Source organism: Ictalurus furcatus, chromosome 4 (assembly GCF_023375685.1).
Source record: "Ictalurus furcatus strain D&B chromosome 4, Billie_1.0, whole genome shotgun sequence".
Lineage (NCBI taxonomy): Eukaryota > Metazoa > Chordata > Actinopteri > Siluriformes > Ictaluridae > Ictalurus > Ictalurus furcatus.
This window is the reverse complement of record NC_071258.1, coordinates 18722170-18736398: the sequence shown is the minus strand read 5'-3', so window position 1 is coordinate 18736398 and position 14229 is coordinate 18722170. Positions and strand designations below refer to the sequence as shown.

General features: G+C 38.7%; 1 protein-coding gene across 1 annotated transcript in view; it reads left to right on the top strand.

Moving 5' to 3' along the window:
- reln (reelin) overlaps positions 1-14229 on the top strand; it is a 633795-nt gene that overhangs the window by 167446 nt on the left and 452120 nt on the right. Inside the window, exon 4 of the mRNA XM_053623241.1 lies at positions 13103-13173. Coding sequence (XP_053479216.1) covers positions 13103-13173 — 71 coding nt within the window. The remainder of the gene's footprint in view (positions 1-13102; positions 13174-14229) is intronic.

Genomic DNA, 14229 nt, shown 5'->3' with positions numbered 1-14229 from the left:
TATTATTAAGGGTCAAGCACTGAAGGGGTGAAGACCCCTATTGTTTTCGTTAGTTTTCTTCTTCTTCTTCTTCTTCTTCTTCTTCTTCTTCTTCCACTCGAGCCTATGGCAGCCCATAGAACTGCTTGTGGGAAAGTTATGATGGTGCCGATAATTGCCTTGACCCTGGTATTGCTGCTTGCAGATATATTTAGAGGCTTGACCCCTATTGTTTTCATTAGTTTCTTCTTCTTCTTCTTCGTCTTCCTCTTCTTCTTATTATTTGGCTCTGGATGTATATGGCAGCCCATAGAACTGCTTGTGGGAAAGTTATCAAATTTGGCAGAGAATTTCAACGAATTTGACTGTGAGCATGCCTAAATGGACGTGAAGATATAACTGAGTAACACTCTGAGGGATTGTGATGAAACTTGGAATGTGTAATCAGCATTAGGCCATGAGGTTAGCTGCAGTGTTTCAGAACAGCACCACCCAGTGGTCATCAGATATGAAAAAAAGCTAATTTCTCTTATAACTTCTGAACAGTTTGTCATAAAATCATCAAATTGATTCAGGGGAGCATAATAAGTCATAACATAACATAAGAAAAATTCCTACGTTGGCCATTTTGTTCTATGTGCTGAATTTAGACATACAATGCTGTATTTTATGAACGACCATTACGAAACTTGGTATGTTTCTTTGGGACGATACTCTAAAGGGACTTAAAAGGTTTCAGGACAGCACAGCTTGTGGTCAAAAATTATGCTATTTTTAAAAAATGCTAATAGTTATTTACTCCTTTGCCCTACTGTCATGAGACTGGTCTTGCTAGATTCCATGGTTTATGCCAAGAACAATGATAGCAATTATGTCTTGGTCAAGCAAATTTCCTGTCTGCTATTTTTGAATGTTTTGAAAACCTACTTTTTTGAACTCCTCCTAGACTGTCTGTCCGATTTGCACAAAAATTGGCCTGCATCATCTAGGTGCACTCATGACAAAATTATTATTAATTAATTGTTATTAATTAGCTTGACCCCAGTATTGCTGCTTACAGCTATATTTAGGGGCCAAGCACCTAAGGTGTGTAGGCAGCTATTGTACTGTTATTTTCTTCTTCTTCTTCTTCTTCTTCTTCTTCTTATTATTATTATTATGCCTCTTTTTCTTCTTCTTTTTCCCCAATGGGAGTCTATGACAGCCCTATGAACCATAAGTAGAAAAATTATTAAATTTGGCACACTCATACATATGATGATCAGTAGTATCTGTATCAATTATGGGCCCTCTATGTCCAACTCTATAGTGCCACTACTAGTTCAGAAATTCACTTTTCAAATGGTTATTATTGTTGAGCACTTTGCCCTTGCGAAAAGAAGTTTAGTTCCTCAGATTACTCTGCTCATCTTGATCAAAACGGATATCTTACATTAAGACTCCACACATTACAGTAGTCACAATTCTTACCAAAATTGACTCAGATGATCAGTGGACAGAGCCGGACAAAATTAACTGAGCAGAATTTTGATATTCATGTGTTCAAAAGTTATAGGCAAATTTAACTATGTTGACCCAAAATTGGACCAGAGAACATATCTCAGCCATACTTTGAGCAATCATAATGAAATTTGGTAATCTTCATTTGAGAATAGCGCCACCTACAGGTCAAGCTATATGAAAAATGAATATTTTTGCTTACAGCTTACAATTTTTGAATACTTTGACAGAAAATTATGATCTTGCTGTCTATGGAGTCAGTGCTATGTGTATATATATATATATATATATATATATATATATATACACACACACACACACACACACACACACACACACACACAATTATACACTGTTATGCATTAAACACTAAAACACATATTATGATTAAGTATTATGTAACCATGTCACAGAGAATATGCATGTCTGAAGAGATGTGTTTTTAAAGAACTTTTGAATATTGAAATGGATTCACAGCTGCAGATGTGATGGGGAACTGAATTCCAGAGTTTAGGGGAAATGTGACTAAAGTCTCTTTATTGCTAGTATATTACTAGTATGTCTGGTATTGCTAGTAGACCTTCTGTGGAGGATCGCAATAAGTGGGGAGAGGTGTAGTTCTCCAAGAGGTTAGTGAGGTAATTGGGAGCATGATTATAGGGCCTTAAATGTAGGGCCTTAAAAGGGCCTTAAATGTAGGGCCTTAAAAGTAAGGCCTTAAATGTGAGAAGCAGAATTTTGAACTTGATTTGATAGGCAATAGGAAGCCAGTGAAGCTGGATGAGTGGAGTTGTTATATGGCTGATTGATTTGGAGCATGTAATGATCCTTGTTGCAGAGTTTTGGATCATTTGGAGCCAGTGAAGTTATTTATTGGGATGCCAGATAAAATGGAATTGCAGTAGTCAATGCGGGATGGAACATAAGCATTGACCAAGACATCTGTGCTGTGTTAAGTGAGGGATAGGCATAGTCTTGCAACGTTCCATAGATGGAAAAAGGAATTGTGAGAAACATTGTTTGTGTGTGCAGCAAAGGAGAGAGTGCTATCTAAAATGACACCAAGGCTCTTTACTTGAGTGGAGCATGGTATGGTGCAGCCGTCAATGGAGCGGTTGAAGGTGTTCATCTTTGCAAGTGCTGTTTTAGAGCCAACAATGAGTAGCTCAGTATTATTAACTTAATATCATGAAGACAGGCTATGATTATACAGGGAGGAAGAGAAGCTGAGGGCTTTGTGGACATGTAAAGCTGAGTATCATCATATAGATGATACACAGTAAAATCCCTAGTGTTGAATTAACACCCAGAGTGTTAATTTGAGTCCAATGGACTTATATAAACACTGTAGGGTGTAAATTCAATGCTGAGGGTGTTAAATCAACACTGGTGATTTTACTGTGTATAGATGATAAATAAGAGAGGCCCCAAAGCTGAGCCCTGGGGGACTCCCTTGGTGACAGCAGAGCTCTCTGACTTGCGGCTCATTATTTGGACAAATTGTGTCCTGTCAGTGAAGTAGGATGTGAACCACTGATGTACAGTGCCAAGGAATCCAGTGTTACCTAGACGTTCTAGAAGAATTCGATGAGAGATGGTGTCCAAGGCTGCACTGTGGTCTAGGAGGATGAGAATGGAGAGTAGTCCAGAATCAGCTGTGCAAAGGAGATCATTGGTTATCTTAACCATGGCAGTTTTTGAGCTGTGTTTATGGTGAAGCCAAGATTGGAATGGCTTTAACAGATTACTGTTTCTAGGTGTTCCTGGAGCTGAGATGCCACTATCCTCTAAAGGACTTTTAATCTAAATGGTAGGTTAGAGATAGGTCGATAATTATTGAAGTCATTAGGATCCAGTCCTGGCTTTTTCAGTGTTGCCCTGACAATGGCAGTTTTTAGTGAAAGGGGGACCACACCAGTGGTGAGAGAAGTGTTAATTATTGAGGTTATCAGAGGGGAGATAGAGGGCAGGAACACTAAGTTGGTTGGAGCAGGATCCAGTTGACAGGTGGAGGAATTGCACTTCATTATAAGTTTCAAGACGTGACTTTTCACTGGGAGACTGAAATGAGTAAATGCACTGGCATGTGGAGGGCCTGTAGTATTCATGGAGTATGACTCCTTTCAATTGTTTCAAAGTCAATTGTTGATGAATGTTTGCAATTTTAGAGTGAACAAATTTCAGGAAGGCTGAACAGCATTCCTCAGAGAGATTCAGATAAATGGAGTTATTAGGTGGTTTAAGTAGTCCATTCACAGTGGAAAAAAGAGCTCTGGTGTTTCCTTCTCCCGCACTGATGATATTTGCGTAATATGATATTATTTGCAACAGAAAGGGCATTTTTGTACTGAAGTATGTAATCAGAATACTGTTAAGTGCAGAAGACAAGCAGTAATTGTAATGGCTCAGTAGATCCACAAATGAAGTATTAGGAGCAGGGTAGGAATAGGAGTTAATTAGAGTGGTAAACTCCTCTGGCTTGACCTTTTTAATGTTGCGATATGACTTAACGCACAGAACATCTGATTTCATGACAGGCAGGTAGGTTTCAAACAGCACAGCTTTGTGGTCTGAGATGGGTAGTTCAGCAGCATTGATGTGGCAGTGTGTAATACCAGTGCAGCAGACCAGATCTAAAATATGGGTTTTTCTATGGGTTGAAAAGTCTACATATTGGGTAATACCAATGCAATCAAGCTTGGCCATAAAGTCTCTTGTAAATAGGTTGGAAGAGTTATCCAAATGGAGGTTAAAATCGCCCATCAGGAGACATTACATTTAGAGTCCTTAGTATAGTTGGAAGTTCAGATATGAACACATTTGATGGCTTAGGTGCTCTGTACAGTACCGCAATAACAGCGGGTGTAGGTCCACAGAGATTGACAGCCAGTAGTTCAAAGGAGGATTGATCAGGCAAGGTGAGTTGAGTCAGTTTTACATTCTCACGATATAGCAGTGCAAAACCACCTCCTCACCCAGAAGGACGGGATTTACAGATGTAAACAAATCTCGGTGGGGCTGCTTGCTTAAGATGTAGAAAATCATTGTTTTGCTGCCAGGTTTCTGTGAGGCTAGAAAATCCAGTTTATCGTCAGTAATAAAGTCACTGACCAGAGCAGCTTTGTTGGTGACAGACCAAATATTGTATAATCCAAATTTCAGGCCGTGTACATTTGCACATCTGACCTAGGCAGAGAGTCTAGTACCCTATAGTCAATGCCACATCGGGCAGAGATCATTGAGTGATGCCGGTTTACAGACCAGAGGGAGGGAATAGCATTGAAATCATTCTTGTTGATCACTTTATCCATCTTTTGACGAGATCCTTGATGGTTGTATTTTGGATGCCAAAGAATGTTGCCTTGGCAGAGTAGCCCTGTAGGAGGCTCATAGTTCCCCCACAGCCGGTAAAGTTCACCTGCTGAGTATTTCTGAATCTTTAGTAATCAGATGGATTGTTTTCGGTGTGGACAGCAGCCAACTTCACCCAAACTTCACTGTAATCCACCTCAAGCAGTTCGATGTTTATCAGCAAAGAAATCTCAAAGTTATCTTGGTGATTTGAATAGCAATGTCTCCAGGCAGAACACAGTAAAATGCGACAGAAAACAAATAAAAATGTCATTAACTTACAATGATCTAACTTAACTAAAATACTAAATAAAAAAATCAAGCAATATTTACACTGAATTTGCAATTAATTAAAAAAAAACATACCAAATGAAAACAAGCCAGCCGTAGCTGTATTAAACTCGCCATGATCCCCATTACTAGGCAACATGATAATTATGATATTTTATGTAATTGTATTTTTAAAAATATTTTCAGTGGAACTACTAATATTAACTACATATTAATGTTATTAATTTGGTAAGATTGTTTGTTGGTAGATTGTATCGTAAATATTTATATAAGGTATTTGAGTGATCACTGCTCTTACTGCTGTCTGACATCCACGTGAAATGCACAAGTACTTAACACAAATTTAATTGTACAGATCAGAAAAACAATCGTGAATTTGTATATTTTCTCATCTCACAGAAATGGATTTTTAGTTACACCACTGCCAGCATGTGAATTGTTTGTAGATTTGAGTGTGACTTACATCAAGAACATCATGTTGATTTTCAGGTGTTGATTTTAACCTGTATTTCAGATTGTTTCCAAAAGACCAGCCGCAATAGAAGCCAGGGTGCATGTATAACCAGAAATCATTGTCACAGTCCAAAGCATGGGTCAAAAAACAGGCAGGCAGCATCAAACATGGATAATCCATAATGGAAACACAAACGAGAGAAGAGCTTCAAAATCAGGAAATGCAGAACATGAGGCAAAAGCACTGTGCTCTGAGGTGATGCATGGAATGATTTAACTAAGTGACAGTGACAGTGTGCATCTTCACTGACAAATTAGGTTTGGATAAGATCACTAACACTATCTGGAAGCCCCATTAAACTGAATTGAAACATTTATGAATGTCATAAATAATGTTTTAAAAATAGTGTGACCTCTCAAAACTCCACAACTCCAAGTAACATTAAAAGTATGGATAGCTAATGTTAACACAGCAGGAGGCAGGGATGTGTTTTAGTGGGAGTCATCAGGTGAGTACTGTATGGGAATGAGCTGATTCATGTGACACACCTGACACCTGCTAGGGGAAAAGCATCCAAGCTTCCATTGTGTTTTGGTGCTGGAGGAAGTTGACCAGCTGTTCATATTTGCCCAGAGCCTAACTTCTGATCAGGATTTGGAATGGGTCCAGTATCACCAACCCAACTCGTTGGCGGAATCTGCCCACCTGGCTGAAGCCACCCAGCTGGTTGCGGACCACATGTCGTTCATGCACCCTTGAATGTGGCTGCTCTTCAGGCACACTGTCATGTGTGAACTGAAGGATCTTTTACACACACCATTAGGGGAAGCAGTGCCGCATGATGATGACCAGGCAAGGGCAATTGGTGAGATGGTGAGTGGATAAGGTCCCATCTCCTCTATTCAGGCCCCATCACACGAAAATACTTTGGGGAATGCCTTTGATAAGGTCATGGTGATTAATAGCTGAAATGTGCAAGCTGGGGTAATGCTGACCTTTCCCTATTTCACAGTTTTTAACGAACATTTATACTGAGTGAGAGTTACTAAAACAGGAGAATCGATGACCCAGTTGTTGGTCTCAAAATGCTGTAGGGAAATGCATTACAGCCACAGTTCACAGATGTCCAAGGCTATGAAGCAGATGGTAGTGGCAGATTTTCTGTCCCATCTGGGGGGAATTGGCTCACAGGCCGGATGGCTCCATAGACTGTGTCAGGTGGTGATATGTCACACAGGGTTTAGCATGAGTCTGAAGCATGAGAGTGATGTATAGGGATGAGTTGATTAACATTATTAATAAGCTATGTGTCTCTTTATGAGCCAGCTGAAAAGTTGCCAAGCTCTCTTAGTTTGTTTTTTTTTTTTTTTTTTTTTTTCCATTTTTCATTTGGTTACTATGCTATGGCATAAGCTAAAAAAGTTCAGATGCTGTTGAAAAATTTCATGCTGTTGAAACTGCTACAAACACTAACTAGCTTATATTGCGTACAAAGGTATCAGGACTTGGATTTTCAATTCACTGAGAAAAGGCCCTTATATTCAATGTGTGTAAAATCTATCATAAATGAAGAGAAAAGTGTTAATATGGTAGTATTGTTTAAATCACTGGTGGAATACAATCAGTGGCCTGATAATGTGGAGCTTTTTAAAATGAAATAGGGCTTCTGAGAGACACTTTTGTTAAAGAGTTAGTTAATGAGTTTCAAAACGTTCTTACATTTGATCGTCTGTGGTTTCAAAATGAAGACCTTTAAAAGTAATACAAAATCTCTCTCTCTCTCTGAGCGCATGCTGAGAGCGAGTGGGTGGAGCTTTGTAAGAGTGAGCACGAGTGTGGCTGTTTGTGCTTCTGATGAAGCTTTTCCCTTTCCTTATTTAGTATATTTTGTTTAATTTTGGGGTGATTTAATTAATCTTATTTAGTAGAACTGTAGATAGGTTTGTTTTTGCACGTTTTTCAGGCCGTTTGCTGCCGGAGCACAGGGAAGCATGGCTGCCCCAGCTGTGGGGGGGTTTAGGGTCTCTAACGTGGTGCCATGGGGTGAAGGTAGCCTCTGCTGTGAGTGTGGAAGATTGTTGCCTAGCTGTGGGAAAGGTGGAGGGTCATCAGTGTATTCTCTTAGAGTCCAGAATGAATAATGCGAAAGTCATTTTTCTTAGCTTGGTGGGAAACACGAATGAACCAGTCTAACATGGTGATGAAACACTTACTCCCCTTCTCACTCTTTCGCTGCCATATATTACAATGCCATCTTGAACGTCCCTCCATTTATTAGCAATGAGATTTTAACTCTTTCTCACTCCCTTGGTATGGTAAACTGGTCTCACCAATTATTTAAAAAATCACAAATTGATGTGAATCTCCTCTATTAAAGCATGTTGTTTAATTCAGAAAATTTGTGTATATGATCATCAAAGATGATGCAGAATTAGATCTAGTGCTAAACTTTCGGGTGGATGATTTTGTTTACGTGATCTTCGCAACCAAGGATAAAATTAAATGTTTCGGATGCTGAAAAACAGGACATTTAGACTGCGCGTGTCCAAACAAGAGTAAGGATCAAACTAACAGAGACAACGAGGATAGAGCAAATGAGCCGGTTAGTGCAGGGCTGTCCGGGTTTGGCTTGGCCGAGGCAGAGACCACCATGGAGAAGGAACCTGTTGGGGAAGATGTGTGTGTTGCTGGGCCTGCAGACACTAGATCGACCTCACCAGAGCCGACAAACGCAGGTATGAGTGGTATCACAACATCACCAAGTACAGACAATAAACAGTTAAATTGCGACTTGGAAAAATTGGCAAATAAATGGGGGGATGATGGCTGTGAAATGGAGACGGAACACGTAGTGTTTAAAGTACCACTAAAAAGGAAAAACTCAGACAAAGTAACGACTGTAGACTACTGAAGAAAGGCAATTTAGATGAATCTGAATGACACAGAGTGAAAATGAACGAATCTGAGAGTGAAAGTGAACTATTTGATTCTAGCACAATGCTGTCCAAGACTGAATGTTCAGGTTGTAACTACGATGTAGATGACATTAAACTGTTTCTTAATTCAACAAAAAAACAAAAGAGGGCTACGGGTTAAAGAATATTTTCCTGACCTAAAGCAGTTTGCTGATGAATCTAAAAGTTTGATAAGTGAAGGGTGTTTCACAAATAAAGAAGTTTATCGGCTAGAGAAGATCATGAAAAAACTCAGCATAGAACTGAGTGATGGCTGTGAGAAGGTCCGAGCTGAAGAACCCCAGCAGGGTGTGTTGTCTGTTGGCTGTTTTTATTTGCATTTTCATTTTTGTTTATGAGTGAATGTGCATATGAGTGAAGTGCGCATTGCTTCACTGAACTTAAATGGTGCTGGAGACATCAAAAAAAGGGCTATATTGTATAAACTCATTAAACAGGAAAAATAGATGTTACTTTTATTCAGGAAACACATTTTGATGCTAAAAATACCAGTGACGGGACACAAGAAAAGGAAGGGATCTCTGCACTTAGCCATGACACCACACTTAGTGTGGGAGTTAGCATTTTATTTACAAAAAATTTTAGTCCTTTGTCATATCAGGCTGAAGAAGTCCTAAAAGGCAGACTACTAAAGTTCAAGTTGTTTTTAGACACATTATGTTATACACTGCAGAACTGCTCCACTGATAAATTTTTATTTCTGGGTGGCGATTTTAATGGTATAGAACTCAACCTGGACAGAAAACATATTGAACCTCACTTGCCTTCATATTAGCATCTCACTAAAGTTATCAATATGCATGAACTAAGTGATGTGTGGAGGCATTTACAATGGGGGAAATAATAATTGAACACGTCAACATTTTTTTCAGTAAATATATTTCCAATGAGGATATTCACATGAAATTGTCATTAGTATTAAGTCAAGAAATCCACAAATATGAAGAATTCACAATATTAAAGTCCATAAATAAAATTATGTGTAAAAAGTGGAATGACAAAGGAAAAAGTATTGAATATGCTAAGAAAAAGTAGTTCTCCAAGGCAAGGTAAGACAAGGAACCAGCTGAAATCAGTAAATAATTATACCTCCTATATGTGCAAATTACTATCAGCTGGGTTAATAACTTGATGGTCTATAAAAAGGCTTTTCTTTACCAAGGTGTCACACACAAAACATCACGTTATTCATCGCATGGTACTGGCAGACTTCATATAATTAAAGGAACGATGAATGGAGCCCTTTACAGGGAGATTCTTGAGAAGAATCTGCTGCCATCCACCAGGATGATGAAGATGGGACGTGGGTGGACCTTCCAGCCTTACTTGGAAGCTCAAAAATTTTGAATTTTAAATGTTTAAATTTCTTCTCAGTCACAGGTTGAAGTTTGTATAAATCATGTGTCATGATTTTAAACAAAATCATTTTAGATAAAAACAAAAAAAAAAAGCTGATACACTCTGGCATGATGTACTTAATCTAAATGCAGATGTTAAACCAGAATGGAGATCCTTGAATAAACCACCATTAACCAAAAGGGCAGAGATCTACAGTGGAGAGTTCTGCATGGTGGCATTGCTGTTAATGCTTTTATTTCAGTATTAAATCCTCTGGTTGGAGTAGAATGTCATTTCTGTTCAAACAGAAACACTGTTTCATTCTTTTATGCAGAGTCTTAGAAACCACTGTTTATGATTTTACATAAACCTGTTTGATTCTCTTAAGGAAAAATTTTCTATGAAGACTTTTATTTTTGGTTTTAGGTGTGTCCGAAAGAAGTGTGTTACTTGTCAGCTGCTAAATTTTATCCTGGGCCAAACCAAGCTGGCCATCTATGTAAGCATAAAAAATGAAATTGAAAAAATGTCAAGGTCAAGATGTCACTGCACTATTTACAGTGCATCCGGAAAGTATTCACAGTGCTTCACTTTTTCCACATTTTGTTATGTTACAGCCTTATTCTAAAATGGATTAAATTCTTTATTTTCCTCAAAATTCTACAAACAATACCCCATAATGACACCGTGAAAGAAGTTTGTTTGAAATCTTTGCAAATTTATTAAAAATAAAAAAAAATGAAAAAGCACATGTACATAAGTATTCACAGCCTTTGGTCAATACTTTGTTGAAGCACCATTGGCACCAATTACAGCCTCAAGTCTTTTTGAGTATGATGCTACAAGCTTGGCACACCTATTTTGGGGCAGTTTCTCCCATTCTTCTTTGCAGGACCTCTCAAGCTCCATCTGGTTGGATGGGGAGCTTGTGTGCACAGCCATTTTCAGATCTCTCCAGAGATGTTCAATCGGGTTCAAGTCTGGGCTCTGGCTGGGCCACTCAAGGACATTCACAGAGTTGTCCTGTAGCCACTCCTTTGTTATCTTGGCTATGTGCTTAGGATCGTTGTCCTGTTGGAAGATGAACTTTCACCGCACCCTGAGGTCCAGAGCGCTCTGGAGCAGGTTTTCATCAAGGATGTCTCTGTACATTTCTGCATCTTTCCCTCGATCCTGACTAGTCTCCCAGTTCCTGCCACTGAAAAACATCCACAGCATGATGCTGCCATCACCATGCTTCACTCTAGGGATGGTATTGGCCAGGTGATGACTGGTGTCTGGTTTCCTCCAGACATGACGCTTGCCATTCAGGCCGAAGAGTTCAAACTTTGTTTCATCATAGTCTGAGAGTTCTTCAGGTGCCTTTTGGCAAACTCCAGGCGGGCTGTCATGTGCCTTTTACTGAGGAGTGGCTTCCGTCTGGCCACTCAACCATACAGGCCTGATTGGTGGAGTGCTACAGAGATGGTTGCTCTTCTGGAAGGTTCTCCTCTCTCCACAGAGACACACTGTCAAAGTGACCATCGGGTTTTAGGTAACCTCCCTGACTAAGGCCCTTCTCCCCCGATCGCTCAGTTTGGCCGGGCGGCCAGGTCTAGGAAGAGTCCCATGGTTCCAAACTTCTTCCATTTACGGATGATGGAGGCCACTGTGCTCATTGGGACCTTCAATAGCTGCGTTTACATGGACAACAATAATCCACTCTTAATCCAATTAAGACCATACTCTAATTAAGAAACTACCATGTAAACAGCAATTTTTACTTACCTTAATCTAATTAAGGTCATAATCGAAGTAGGCAATAATCTAATTAAGACAGGTGGAGCACTCCTGTTTTAGTCGCATTATCGACATGTATTACAGACATGTAAACACCTTAATCACATTATGAATGTCGTGTGGGAGTTTTCACCGCATTTTGCGACAGGACACGATCGCACACAGCCGTTTTACGTTTTATGGCGAACAAGAGAGTTCGGCCGCGTCCCAAATCGCATACTTGCCTACTATGGGCCTGTAGTGGGGAAAAATACATGTATCTCGGCTACTATATAGATGGTAACTATGCGATTTGGGACACACCCACCACTTCAAGCAGTTGTCTATTTGCACGTACAGCATGACAAATAATTAACTGCACTTAAAGCGTTCGTAAAAAATTAAATAAAAACACCTAAAACTGTATACTGTACCATAACGAAGACGAACTATATGTTGATACGTGAAATTCTGGAGGGAACGTCGGACGGCGTGGCACGGTGACGTAATGACGCGGGCTGTTAATCTAATTATGTTTTATAACATGTAAAACGGGAACATGACTGGAGTATTCTAAAAGCGACTCATGTAAACACCTTAAGCACATTATTATCTTACTCAGAGTAAGGTCAATAATTAGATTAATGCTGTCCATGTAAACGTAGTCACAGTTGCAGAAATGTTTCTGTACCCTTCCCCAGATCTGTGCCTCTATACGATAATGTCTTGGAGGTCTACAGACAATTCCTTGGACTTCATGGCTTGGTTTGTGCTCTGACTTGTTAACTGTGGGACCTTATATAGACAGGTGTGTGCCTTTCCAAATCATGTCCAATCAACTGAATTTACCATAGGTGGATTCCAATCAAGTTGTAGAAACATCTCAAGGATGATCAGTGGAAACAGGATGCACCTGAGCTCAATTTTGAGTGCCATAGCAAAGGATGTGAATACTTATGTACATGTGCTTTTTTTTGTTTTTTATTTTTAATAAATTCGCAAAGATTTAAAATAAAACTTCTTTCACGTTGTCATTATGGGGTATTGTTTGTAGAATCTTTAGGAAAATAATTAATTTAATCAATTTTGGAATAAGGCTGTAACTTAACAAAATGTGAAAAAAGTGAAGCGCTGTGAATACTTTCTGGATGCACTGTGCAGCCTTTGTTAAATCAAGAGTGCTAATTGACTTTTGTTTTATAAATCTGTGGATGATCTTGCCACATTTGAGACAATGTGGTGTAAGAATGAAGCTTTGTGCTCTATCCTGGAAGGAAGAGGCATTTTTACACAATTATAAGTGCTTCATTCACATTTTAAGCATTTTAGTATTGACATCTACAAATAAATGCTATTTATTTGCATTTGGTGTGGGTTGACTTTGTAAGATTCTGTTTCATTTAATAAAGGTTCTTTCAAAATTCAAATTCTCTCTCTCTCTCTCTCTCCCTCCCAGGGCTACAGCTATGCATCGTGGGCAGATAATTTTTAAAGACACTCTGGCCAAGCAGCTGTGTGAGCTGGAAGGTGAGGATGCATTTAATTATTTTTCATTAGTGCTGGGAGAATGATAAGTTCCATGAAGGTATGAGGTGAATGGGATCCTTGGTGCTTAATTAAGTTGTGGTCTAGATGAATTGTTGAAGAAATTGTTGTTGAATCATAGCTGGGTTTGCTATTTTATGAAGTGTTATGTAAATGAACATATAGATGTTTTAGATTAAATGCAGTGAAGTTTATAATTATTTTTATTATTATATTTACAATAGCAAAATAAACGTGAAATATAGGAATAACATGCAATAAGCATTTGAGGATGATATTTAGGGGTTCAATCCCAAACGGCTGAAACCCTACTGTAATTGTAAGGATTTTTAGGGATTCAAGCCCAAAGGGCTGAAACCCTATTGTAATTGTAAGGATTGTTATTAGGGGTTCCTTGTTACCCAGGTGTGTCATGTTAGATTGATTGTTTAAACAATAAATAGCTCTGAACATCATCTCTTGGCTTTAGCCTTCAGTTTCTCCTATGAAGACTGTGTTTGTTGTTAAAAAGGATAAGCCAACATGAAGATCAGAGAGCTATCTATGGGAGAAAAGCAAACCATTTTGAAGCTGAAAAAAGAAAGAAACCTGGTGTCTGGTTACTGAGCAACATGCACAGAATAGGTCTGCCAAGGAAATCAACAACAGCTGATGACAGAAACACTCAGTACGTTTACATGGATAACAATAATCCAATATTAACCCGATTAAGACAATGCTCTGATTAAGAAACTACCATGTAAACAGCGATTATTGATTACCTTAATCTGACTAAAGTCATACTTAAATTTTAAGCATTTATTTCTAGATAGAAGCAAAATTATCTGCCAATAGAATAGGAAAACTACAAGCTTGAAATGAGTAGTATCGTAATAGGTTTAATGATCTTATATTTGGTTTATTGTAATCTTATAATAAGAAATACTAGATAAATTTGACTAACTCTGGATTTGTAATAGTTGACCCATCACTACTTCCAATTATCTGCAATTGCATTTTGGAAATCAAATGCCTACCGAGCAGATTTATAGGGCAGCA